This window comes from Phasianus colchicus, chromosome 3 (assembly GCF_987193195.1).
Source record: "Phasianus colchicus chromosome 3, bPhaCol1.hap1.1, whole genome shotgun sequence".
Classification (NCBI taxonomy): Eukaryota; Metazoa; Chordata; class Aves; order Galliformes; family Phasianidae; genus Phasianus; species Phasianus colchicus.
Window position 1 is genome coordinate 59364248 of NC_143438.1, and position 13240 is coordinate 59377487.

The 13240-nt window shown below is 32.5% G+C and overlaps 1 protein-coding gene across 7 annotated transcripts in view; it reads right to left on the reverse strand.

The window, feature by feature from the left end:
- The window catches only part of ASPH (aspartate beta-hydroxylase), a 103502-nt gene that overhangs the window by 66971 nt on the left and 23291 nt on the right, over nt 1–13240 (reverse strand). Inside the window, exon 5 of one of the 7 annotated variants that reach the window (XM_090137642.1) lies at nt 5142–5186. The exons of the other annotated variants lie outside the window; for them this stretch is intronic. Coding sequence (XP_089993768.1) covers nt 5142–5186 — 45 coding nt within the window. The remainder of the gene's footprint in view (nt 1–5141; nt 5187–13240) is intronic. 7 annotated transcript variants of the gene reach the window in all.

The window sequence follows — 13240 nt, forward strand, 5'->3', positions numbered from 1 at the left end:
GACCAGAATTTACACTTCACTGTTAGTTCACTTTTTCCTATGTCATAGAAAAGACTAGAGTATTATGGCAGTACATTCATGGCTACAAGAGTAAGATGCTAATTCTTTCTATAATCGTGACTAATTATGAAATACGAAGAAAAAAAACAGTTATTTATATTCACCACCATTTCAGACTTTAGGATGTTGGAAGAGCCGAAGCTGCAACCCTACTTACACAAATGCAGTTCGCTTCCTATATATATATATATATATATATATATATATATATATATATATATAGGAATACACACACACACACACACGCACAGTTATTGAAGTAAGTCTCCATAGCTTCTAATAACACACATGCCCAACACCATACAACCATTTATTCTGCTCCATCAATGATAAAGCATATGCAAAGTATTTTTAAAACACGCTCAGTACTTCAGTCAGAACACATTTAGGATAGGCAAAATTAAAGAAATGATGAGGAAGAATATTTCTTTGTTTTTGCTTGCACATCTCTCAGCTTTGCTTTCAAGCTTCACGTATATCTGTTGTGTGTGTCTATCACCAATTCCTGTTCAATCCTGTTGTGTATATAACACTGTCATTTACTTTTTGTAACATACTATTCGCTCTTTTTCTAATCAAAACAAAGTTGCACTTAACTTGAACTTGTGGGGAATTTTTTCATCTTATGTTATAACTTGACACATTATATTGAATGACAACAATATTTCGTAGTGCTATATAACAGCAAAACATACCCATGGAAAAAAACCCTCATTTTACTGTATAGCCTTAAGTGCTGCTCAAACAGAATGTTCTTTGAAAAAGCAACTTATTTAGGATGAGATAAACACTGGGGGGCATAGATGTTAAGATACAGTAATCTTAAACACAACTCACTTTAAAATTTCATTCACAGTTATACCTCCTGCCACATTAGGGAGGAAAATAGAAGTAATGTGCATTTACCACCGTGCCATTATCCTTGAGAAGTGCCATTTGTGTATTCCACTATCAAATACATCTCTTACAACCTCATAAAGCAAGAATGAATAAACACATCTCTATCCTGACTGAAACCTGAAAAAGAATACTCATTATGCAAGTGCATTCAATAAAATCTTCCTTCAAGTCTTTTTGCATACACACCCACCTTTTCAAAAATGTTTTGTCTGAAAATCAATCAAATCAATCAAGTAAACTGTATCTTACCCTGTTACAGGAATAAAAAGTCTTACAGACATGTATGTGCTATATTAATTGTTTGACATACTGTATTGCCAACAATGACACAGAAAACTTAAGTAGAACCAAGTACACAGTATAGGAATCAGCCTCCAGGACTTTAATTTTACACCACACCAACACGTTCAAACATTTCACACCATATAACCATGTTCAACTTCACTCCTTAGCTTTTTTTTTTTCTTTTTCCTTTAGAAGGATACTGCAGTATTATAATAATAAGCCTTCAAATTCCTTTACAAGTTCTGTTTAAATTGTGCAATTTTATTGAAGAATTCTTATTTCAGCATGCTAGGCAACATTGTTTATCTAGTAAAATTAGGAAATATTCCTTTCCTAGTATAAGCTTGTAAGCAAGTACAGATTCAATAATATACTGAAATGTATGTCTGAAGAAACATTTTCTAACTTCATTTACTCAAAACAGACTGCTGGATAAATCATTTCTTGGCAATAAAAATACAGAAGCTATAACAGCAAACTAACACAGGAGATGGCTTCCAGAAGTATCGAGTACTTGTAAAGTTACTGGAAGAAAATAAGAATTGCAGAAGATACAAACCGTTCCCTATTTAAGCCAAAATACAGTAATAGCAACAAATCCCTACTCTTAAGATGTAATAGAAATCCATCAGTACCCATCAAAACTGAAATAAGGGGCTAATTTTTGAAGTATTCATTATCAGAACCTTGGAAAACTTGGGTCACCTGAAAAATGACAATGAAACAAGTTTTCAGATCTAAAAGAATCTGCAAAGAAAGAACAAACGAACAGAATATATTGTCACAGGACAATTTAAAAAACAGCTGTAGCAATTATACATAATAAATGGAGTTTGATTTTCATACTGTTTCTATCCCGATAATGCTCCTAATATTGTTTTAGACTTGTATTTGATTAACAGTTTCTGTCTCAAACCAGTAAAGCAACATGTTAATAAATGGATACAAAGAAAGAAAAATAAATCCAGTTTAGAATATGCTTGAAAACTGGCATAAATTGAATACATTCAACATACATTAATAGCCAGATATATTAACATATGTACACATTTGAGTTTCACAGCTGACATTTTTGCTTTGTGTTTACAAAAAAAAAAACACAACCACCTTCATTCACATTTATTTCCAGAAAGCATTAATTTCTCATTGCCATTTTTACCACACACTGGTAAATACACTGTATCTCTCATTCTCGAGTCTGTTCCAAATTAGCACAATCAGAACTTTGTTTACTTCTTTTCTTTCTTGTCTTCCTTTGCTGAGCTTTCAGAAATTTTAGATGGATTTTTAACCATCTTTTTTGATTCTTTTTCTTTTCCCACCTGAGCAGTACCAGCCTTTTCACCAGCTGCTTTTTTTGTTGTTTCCTTGGGTTTTACATTTTTCTCTAGAACTTTTTCCTTTTCCTTTCCTCTGTCTTTTTTAACCTTTTCAGACTCTTTCTTTAATTTATTTGTATCAACAGCTTTCTTCTCCTTTCGCTCAGCAGCATCTTTTCCTTTTCTGGCTTTCTTTTTGTCTTCCTCATCCTTTGTTTCCTCCTTCTTGGATTCCTGCTTTTCCTTTAATTTCTTGAGTGGTTCTGCAATTGTTTCTTTTGCTTTTTAGTTTTTCCATTAAAAAAGAGGAAATGTTCAATAAGAGAATCATTCTAAGATCAGAGAACATTTTATGCACAAGTCTAAATGCTTTGTGCATCTTCACACTTCATATTTGTTAGGTGTCATGTTAAACTTCTACATGTATTTAAAACTTTAATTTTAACAAATTAGTTTTGACTTTTAGCAATATCCCACACCATGCAGTCAGATAGTAATTTCAGCGTAATATAAGTGCATCCAAACAAAAAGCTGATCTAGAAAAAAAACATGCCTTCTATTATCTTGCTGCAGAATGCTAAAACCGTTTTGTCTGTGGGTTTGAAATGAACAATAAATTTTTAATCTTTGGCAATGTTACAGCTCCCATAAGGGTCTAGAAATGTAAAGAACATCAGTAATTCTGATGTTACAACAGAATTGCATACCATATCACATTCCTGACATTATCTCAGATTAAGCCGAGACTTAAAGTTTCCTAGGTATGTACTTCAGAAATATGGGAAATACGTACATAATAATTAAGAAGAAATAGTGGTCTGGTGGATTAAATCAGCCCCAAAAAAGACGCTTAACTTCATTTGAGCACAGTCAATGAAATCAAAGTAACAACAGCATATCAATTTGTACATCTTTTCCACACGTGGCTTTAAGAGTAATGGTTTGATCTAATTGATTTATTTGTGTGCTTTCTTGGAGTTCTCTCTCAAGTGATACAATTGAAATATAGAAAATGTGCACATGTAGCTGTGATATGGTATCTAGATAACGTGTCAGCTGAATAGTCAGAATAGCATTCTCAGAACTGAGACATTCGATGTTCATTTCTAGTTTGCTCAGTTTTGAAAATCATTGTCAGCATTCTCCAGAATAAATGTTTTTTTCATCTCTCAAAAGAATTCAGAAATCTCTGCATGCAATATTTGTATTTAATATAAGTACTAATACTCCCACATTATTGGAAAATAAAAGCAATAAAGATTTTGGACATAAAACACAATAATTCTATTTTTATTTAGATTTTTGAAAAAAATTAGGGTTTTCTGAACAGAGACCAGAGTCTCTTGTAACATTTCTCTCTGCTTCTATCACCTAAATGACTTTTCTGTGAAGTGAACAATTGAATCACACCGCTCAGTCTAGAAGGAAGAACATTCTATTTCCTTCCAGTACTTTTTTTGGCATAAAGCATTTAAAAATTATCACAGCATTTCTTCATTCTCATATCAAGCACCTTTGGAAAACAACCCAAAACACAGGAATACACTGTTAAATGACATTTATTAAGAATTTGGAAACACACAATTCACCATTAAGTCATAACAAGCATAATGTGGATCAAATGCAAAAAAAAAAAATTAACTTGCATGCAAAGACACTAGGACATACTCATGTAAGCATGAAAGCTTCCCCCACCAAATGCATTTTGTTTCTAATGAGACTTCATAGTACAAACAATGTGCATTTTTCATTTACAGATAGGGGAAAAAAAACAAAACAAACCACAACATACATGAAAGACAAGATGTCTTCAATGTAATAAAGAGACTTTATTTTTTGTATATCACCATGCTGCGTGGAGGTAACTGAGCATCTCCAAAAAGGTTCAATAACTAAAATGTATCTAGTATTTTGGATTTTTGTTTAGGTTAATTAGCTTGTTAAGTCTCTTTTATTGCACTGAACACCTCTGAATTATTATTTTTTGCTCATACAGCAATGTAATTGTAAATAAATATATATCATAAATCAGTTGTAAGCTATCCTACTTCAAGTTTTTGGAAAAGTTATGAAGACCATCACTGCAATTCATCCTGCAAACCTAAGAAAAGATACTGAACTTCAAATTTCTCCTCCCATAAGAAACAAAGAAATGAAATAACTAAACTATGATTAACTCCATACTTTAAAAGAAATCAAGTCCAACTGCAGTAAAGAAATAGTATCAAGAATTTGCAAAAAATAAAGATTTGACACTGACCAGACTTATACTGCATACATATCAGAATTTTTTAAAAACCACGTTGAATACAAACTTAACATAAACTACTTGTAATCCAAACAACAAAATTGCTGATAAAAATAAAGGAAAACAAATGTCTAGTTAGGAAAGCACTCACATTGCCATTAAGTGACAATAGGTGGTAAAAATGGGGGGTATAATAGCTTGCTGCTCCATTAGACAACACTTAGTCACAGCTAATATTAGTAAACATAACCTGCAATCTGTGTTTGCAACACACATGCATTTCAGACATCATCTGCATAAATTTCCACACACAAAAACATTTTAAATACCTTTTACTTTAGCTTTTTTCTTGGCTACCCCTCCTGGCTCCTCACCTGATTTATTGCAAAATGGAAATGAGTTATGAACATATCTGTAATATTCAACAAATGTTGAATCTGCCATGTAAAAAGTTACCTTTACATAGCACACTAATGCTACAGAGAAATACCAAGCATGAGCTCAATAAGACTAAATCATTTTCTGCAGCAAGAACAACACAGGTACTGAGATAAAAGGCTGATTGACCAAAACAAAGTACCACATCACCAGGTGCACACCACTTGAGCTGTTCTTAGCTTCCTTGACCTACCTCAGTTGAAAAATTGGTCATAATTACATGACAGTGCTTTCTGGGGAGAACTATGTATTAACTCAAGAGATCTACAAGCACCTATGTAATGTACATTATATAAACTATTTCTTTTCTCACAATGAATTACAATCTATGTTTTGCAAAACTGAATAGGATAAAATTCAAGAAACTTCAGAAAGTATAGAGGAGATTAAATTAGTCTCTTGATGCCACAAAAGTAACAATATACATTAAGTTTATTTTACTCTCATTTCTTCTTCTAGATGTTTGGATGCTACTATATCCAATGGAAATATGTCCACTGGCAAAATACGTATTTTGTAATACAGTGATATATTGCTCGTGTTTCAAAAAGCAGTTGCCATTTCAGTTCAGTCAAACTACTTGCTGCTTTACTTAAGATCATTTATAACTTAGGACTTAATAATAAAAAAACAAACTTACTTCTCAAGTTCAAGTCAAATACAAGATGCTGACTGCTCTCCTTCCCCAAAATCGATAACAGAAATTCAGATCTTTCAGCATCTTGTGAAACTTGGTAAAAAGCACACATAAATTGGGCAAAAGCCTCTCTAAAATATAAAACATACGTGGCTTTGGAGTCTTTACAATGTCACAAAAAGAGCTGGATTATCATGCTTCTCTGCACTAAGATCTAAACCCCATAAACACAACTATTTTAACAACAAAAATCACATAACCTACTAGCCAAATAAAATTTAATGTAAATACACTTAAAAATTATACACAGTTCTGTTAAACAAGTAAAAATATATTCATGTCTCAGCGTTGGGCTTCTTATTCGTATAAGAGGTCTACAGTGGACATCTGAATATTAATCTTAGGTCCCTAGACAACAATTCATAATTACCTGGACTACATCAATATCTCTCAACATTTAGTCTTAAAAAACAAGGAAAACGCTACACACTCAAGAAAGTTGCCCTTAATTTCTCTTATATGTTTTCAAAGCAGCGAGCACTTACACTACGCCAAAAATTCTTTTAAATTGAGCTAGTCAAATGAAATACTCTAATTAGTTTCCTCACAAATTCAACTTGAGATATGAAGGTCTTCCTGAGATCAGGCATTGCCATCATTGCTGAAGTACAGTGTTCTGACTCATGTTTGTTATTCAAATCTTATTAATTCTAAACTGTAAGCAAGATGTTCAGCAACAACAATTTCCTCATAGAGAAGGAAAAATAGACTCCAACTTAGTTACATTACAGCATCAGTTAATACATAAGCTGCATAAACTAGTATTTAAATCTAAGAACAACCTCTCATCTATGTACGCAGTATAATGAAGTGACTCTGGATATTTTGAAATAACATTCTTGCAAGCACATTACCACAGGGAGAAAATGGAAAATTTTGCAAAGGCTTGTACACTTAAAAATACTATACTTTCATTTAAAAATCTTTTCAAATATCTACATATCTGCTATCTTGAAAAGCTAATTACAAAACACCTTGTTCATTAATATCGCACTTGTAAAATACTCAAACAAGCTTTAATTCCTATAAATATGCTTTTAACAAAATGAATAGTCTCAGCAAATTACCAACGTCTGACATAATTATACAAATAAGCTATTTTAACATAATATGAATAGACCCACTTACAGAAAGATAATGTATAACAATACTGTTCAAAATCTTAATATTATCTAAAAATCACAAGACAGAAATCATGCTGCATATTCATTTCCACCTGGGCTGGATGACCATATATATTTATACTCATACATACAATGACTATAACACTGGAAAATCTCATTATGAAATCTAAGCAGTTGAAGCAAGAAATGAGTCAAAACACTTTACTTTTCCCAGACAGATAGCTGTTTCAAGGAGCATGTGATAAAACCTGGCACCGAAGTAAAATCATCAGGAAAGATGGAGGCTCTTACAGCATCGGGGCATACAAACCAACATGCAGAATTTTACAAATCAAGTAACTGAAGTAATGGATCTTTAACCTAAATCACATTTCAAGTATCTTCATGAGCTAGTTTTCAAATTCCTTTTGTTTTCCAAGTAATCCTACATTATAAAGATCCTGTGTTCCCAACATAGAAATAAATACGTTTATAAACACATATAAAAGAATGAAGAGATCACGTATTTGAAAGGGTTGCCATTGTCTTCTAAAGGTACGTTTTACTTAAAATTAAGTATTCTTGCCAATGCAGTTATTTGTTAATAGTTTATAATTGTTGATAAATTTATATCTTCATTTAAATGATTGCTTAAATCTTTAAATATTACAGTTATTACAAGTATGCAACAAAATCATGTTGAGGAAAAAAAACAAGACTTTCTTCCCTTCAAGAACAAATTTCACATGAGAGCTTCTTCCTGCATATGCAATTTTTATGTTAGCCATTTAGTAATACTGAAAATTTTAAGATAATTTGTTATGTAAAAAAGCATTGACATGGAAATTCCTATAAATTAATTTCATAACAAAATGTTATGAAAAAAAAAAACTTTTAACCTGCACTATCACGCAGCAACTGTAAATTGATTTAATGCAGATTCTCCATTTACATTTAAAAAGAAAATGTTATGTCACATTCATTACAAAGTTTATGGTCATACTTAGCGCTAAGCAGCTATGAAATAGGAACTTGCTACTCTACTGCCATTTCTGCAAAGCCTGGGTAGCAAAACAGAAAGTGTCAAGCTCTACCCATTAGGACTTGCATTCCAACTCTTCCCAAAACACTCACAGTCCCCATCAAATCTAAGAACATCACACGCACAAAAAAATAGTAATAAAAATAAAATCATGCTACTCCACTAACTAGCTTTTTGATTTTATATGTAAGGCCCACCTCACCATACAGAAGATTATCTAAAGATGCTAAAATCCTGAACTGAAAAAGTAAATACAAATCTGTAAGGCAAAAACTGATTCCTACCTTCTTTCTTCCCCCCACCCTCTCTTTTCCTTTTACAGAAGAAGTGAAAGTCAGAAAAAGATATCATTGTTCGAATAAGTATCTACATATAATAATTATTTTGTATATACTGCTTTGGATATATAAGGCCTTCTGCCCAACAAAATAGCTTGCTGACAGAAAGCTATTATACACCTATTCTTAAAATAAATTCTTTCTGCTCATTAACTGTGCGCAGACTCCAGACATCACAGAGCCTATAGCCCTCCCAAGAGCAAGACACCTTGTTAATTCAGATAACTAGCACAAAAAATTAAAAGGAACATTCAACATATTCTCACCAAGTTGCTTTAAAACCCCTTACTTATTTAACTACCTAATTTTAGAAGGAAAATCCAAGTCAGGAACAAAGGGCAGTTTCTTTTCTGAAGTTGCAGACATATCTTGCTGGTTTCTCATCTCTTACAGGAAATCAACAAGCCTTTTACATTGATTAGGCTCATCTGAAAGAATCCACCCATCTGAGCACGTGAAATAGAGCATTTAATGAATTTCATGCTGCTGTTCCACCATTACAGTAACTGCTTATCTGATGGCAATTTAATCAGGAAAATAGTAAGCATCTGTCCATAACAGCTGATCACAACAGCTTTCAAATCACAGAATCACCAGGTGTTGGAAGGGACCTCAAGAGATCATCAAGTCCAACCCCTGGCAAAAGCAGGTACCCTAAAATAGGTTGCACAGGTAGGTACCTGGACAAGTCTTGAATATCTCCATGGAAAGACTCCACAACCACCATGGGCAACACTCTATTAAATCATATTTACAACACAGGTGGTTTCTTTTCCCTCTGATCATTAACTACAATGAACTGACACGAAAATCCTACTAACATTTAAATACATTCTTCTATCTCTCCATACAACTGAATATCATATGAAAAACTTTCATAAAAAGTTAATTTCTTTTAAGGCCATTCACTGAAGACTCACTGGTAATGCAAGATTAATATACAATAAAATCTACAGGTAGTAAGCCTCATTCACTGGCCTTCGAACAACAGACTGAAAAAGCACTCAAAAAGCTCATATCGGGGGGGAAAAAACACCAAAATAGCACTGACAAAAGTTGTCAGAATTATTTTCATTATTTCAACAACTATGCCAACATTTTCCTGTTTATTCATTTCTGAGTTAATTTATATACTATGAGCATTATGTTTTTTCTTCCCCGTGTAAAATACCCTCCCTTCCTTTCCAGTTAAATATTGTTGAAGGTGGTCACAGAAATCCACAGTTCAAACGTCCCACATGTTCTCAGCCATAAATGTTCTCAGCCATACTTATTAAGGTGTCTTTTTTTCTCCTTACGATTTCTTCATACTACTTTATGCTACTAAAGTCAATAGAGTCTTTTGTTCAAAGCTTGTAAGCTTCTGCTGAGGACTGGCAGTTACAACATACTTTTACCAACACAAGGAAAAGGGTAACGCAAATCATCCTACAAAATTCTAAAAACAATGGCCAAACTGATAGATTACAGCTTTAGTCAAAGACATTTGTTTATGCAGCTCTTCACAATTTAATTTAATTGACCCATAAGAAAGATGAAAGTGGCTGATGAAAACTGTTGCTAATTTCACATAAATCGCCAACTTTCCATTCTTAGTTAGCTATGAAAATTGGAAAATTCCTTTCACTTACACATTATATTTTTGTCACTACATTAAAATAGGAGTGAAATAATGTAATAAAAGTTCTAGAAGCCAAAACTATAGGTAAAAAGCAGCAGCTTTGCTTTCTAAAATTATTTTAATTCCTTTTTTGGACTTTGGTTGGAAGATTAACTTACCAGCTGTGTTTTGCATAAATGACTATTAAAGAAAATAAAAGTTTAGCTTTCATTTTCCTCTTAATTTCAAACATGAATCATCTAAACTATTGCCACCTTTCCTGGCCAAGTCCTGCTTGCAATCACAATAATCTATGCAATTCATTAAAATCAATTTATCTTAAACTTCAAGAAAGCTCTGGCAGCATCGCACACCACTGATGATTTTTTAATTGTTAAATCAAAAGGAATAAGAGCAAACAAGTTCTAACACCTTATTACTGTTTAAAGTAATAGGAAATTAAATAGCTTTAAAATTGTGATGCCAAAGCAATTGAATACTAGTTTAATTGAAAAAGAGGTTGAAATTTCAGCTTACATCAATAGAGTTAAAATTTGAGTACAAACTTTATATGGCAAACAGATACAAACATAATCATAGCAAGAAACACTCTGAACAAGAAACAACTTCATGAATAAAGAATAATAATAATCTGATTAAGTACACTCTTCCTGTTTTTCCTCAGTTCCAGCTTTTAGGATTTGGTACAGATTGCAGAATACATTTATAAACTACCCCTTATATACCAGCAACTTTATGATAGCAGACAAAACTCTTTAATTTAACAAGGAATAGAAGACATTACATTCTAATTTCTAATTAATCTTTAATATATTCAGTATTACATAAGAAATATACAATCACAGCTTTCCACTTCCACAAAAGGTCCACCTTATTATTTTTTTATATTTTATTATTTATTTTAATTCAGAACAGCCCTTGCAGTGTGATCATTATACAAGAAGAAAAAGAACGCAAAAGGGAGAGGAAGGTGGCATAAGGATTGAAACCTTATTTGGAAAACAGATAGGAGGAATAGACCATAAAAATGACATATCAGTCTGAAAATGATGTTTGCTAAGGATTGAATCTCTTTGTAAAGCTACCAAGCACTTTTAAGCAAAGTGCTTTTAATTGATCAAGTAAAAAGTGTCTGGCTGAGAAATCAGTGAATCATAAAAGGAATTATTTATTATAATTAAATTTCTCAAGAGAATTATCATTGTTATGTCTACGTTAAGGATTAACATACAAATACGTATTTACATAATGCATTCATGCCAGAATACTTTACAATTAAAGCTGTTACAAAATGTTCCAGTTAATGTTTTGTAGAAAGACAAATGTTATAACATTAACAGTAGAGGTTATTACATTTAGTTTTGTAAGTTTTGTGCACAAAATGCACAAATTGAAGCACATACAGAAACCAACTACACAACTGCAGACAGATGTTTTATTCTACATATTTACACAGCTGTGTGTTATTAGTCTTCCTGCCACAAAAATGGAAAAGTCACTGAAAGGCTTTCAACTATCATAACTGTATTGCATGGCTGACTTTAGTACAATCATTAGAATGTCCATTTGGGAGTTTCCCCTCAATGCCTGAAATTCCTGTCATATTAAAACTGATGATTTCATGGACATTTCTGAAAGCCAATCAAATTAGTCTCTCAGTCATTGGTTCTGTAAATCCAAAATAACACAAGTCTTTTTTCCCTGAACCCCTTCATTCTGTGACGTACCATCAACATCATCTGCAGCTTCGCTCTCTTCTTCTTCTAGTATTTCAAAAGGAGTCAATACATCATAGAGAAATGAGAGAAAGCCATAAAACCAATCAGAGCTTTCCTCTGCTAAAATATTAAGGACTTCCTCAAGAGAATCAATATTTTCATTACTGCCATCTTTGGTCAGGCCTACACAAGAATAGAGGAAAGAGAGAAAAAAAAGGACAGCAGTTAGGTGGAAAGAGGAAACTGTCAACAGAGGATCTGTGATAGACAACTCATGTCACAGACTGCAGTCTTGACAGGAGAGCTATTTAGGAAATAGAAAGATGTTAGGAAAGTTCAGTTTTTCAAAGTATAGGCTAGAATTTGGACAATAAACATGCACAATATTATGCAAAAACCTTAAAACAGAAGGCAGCTTTGCTTTCTCATCTGTTCTTTCTAATCCTAAAATCAAATTCATCTATACTGTTTTCTTACTGTAGCACTTACTTTTAGAAAGTTTTTAAACAGTGAGGCTTATGAATCCTGCACGCAATTTCTCTTCTTTTTTTAAAACCATCATGTTGAAATTTGAGTGCTTTGCATTGTCAGACAGCTGAGAATAATATTTAAAATGAAACAGTATTTAAACAAAATTTGTCACAGCCACACTGTAATCATAACAGTTATTCTATCATGTATTACTTTAATTTTGCTTAGACTGATTGCTGAATTGCTGAGGGTTTTACAATTTTCCTGTTTGGCTATTTTGTGTGGGTTTTCTTTTTTTTTTTTTTTTTTTTTTTTTTGCTTTGTTTTGTTGTTTTTGTTTCTTTTTTTTTTTTTTAATTGCTTCTCAATCATTTTTTCTATGATATTTGTTCATCATCATATACTTGATCTCAGGAACTAACTCCAAATACGAAGGTATACAAAGACTGTATAAAAACAAAGATGTATCCAATATAAAGGGACACAGACTTGCTTATATATTTTTTTTAATCCTTATGAATTGCTGCATAGAAAGTCTAAAGCTGGCTCAAAATAGCTAAAGAAGAGACATACAGATGGCCAGAGCAGACAGAACTCATCACTTCTGACACCTTTTGACACCAGGACTTGTTATTTTAGGCCATTTGATAATTGATCTAATTAGTACTTCAAATACAAAGTCGTGGTTAAATTCAAGGTTAATTATTATTTTTTAAAATCTACTGTTTTAGAGTTACTAAATAATAACATTTCAACTTTTCCATTCTGGAAAAAACACAACAGAATGATCAAGCAATGATAAACATCAGTAATAGGTAAGCTTTAAAGAAGGAGAGGAAGGAATGCTCCTCTCCACTTCTAACCAGAACAAACCTTCGTTTGCATTGGAAAGAATAGCAGAAAAGTGGACTAAGACGACAGATTGTTGAGACAAAAAATTAAGTGAACGTCTTGCACATGCAAACTACAAAGCAATATTAGGTGCAGGTTAACGAGACAT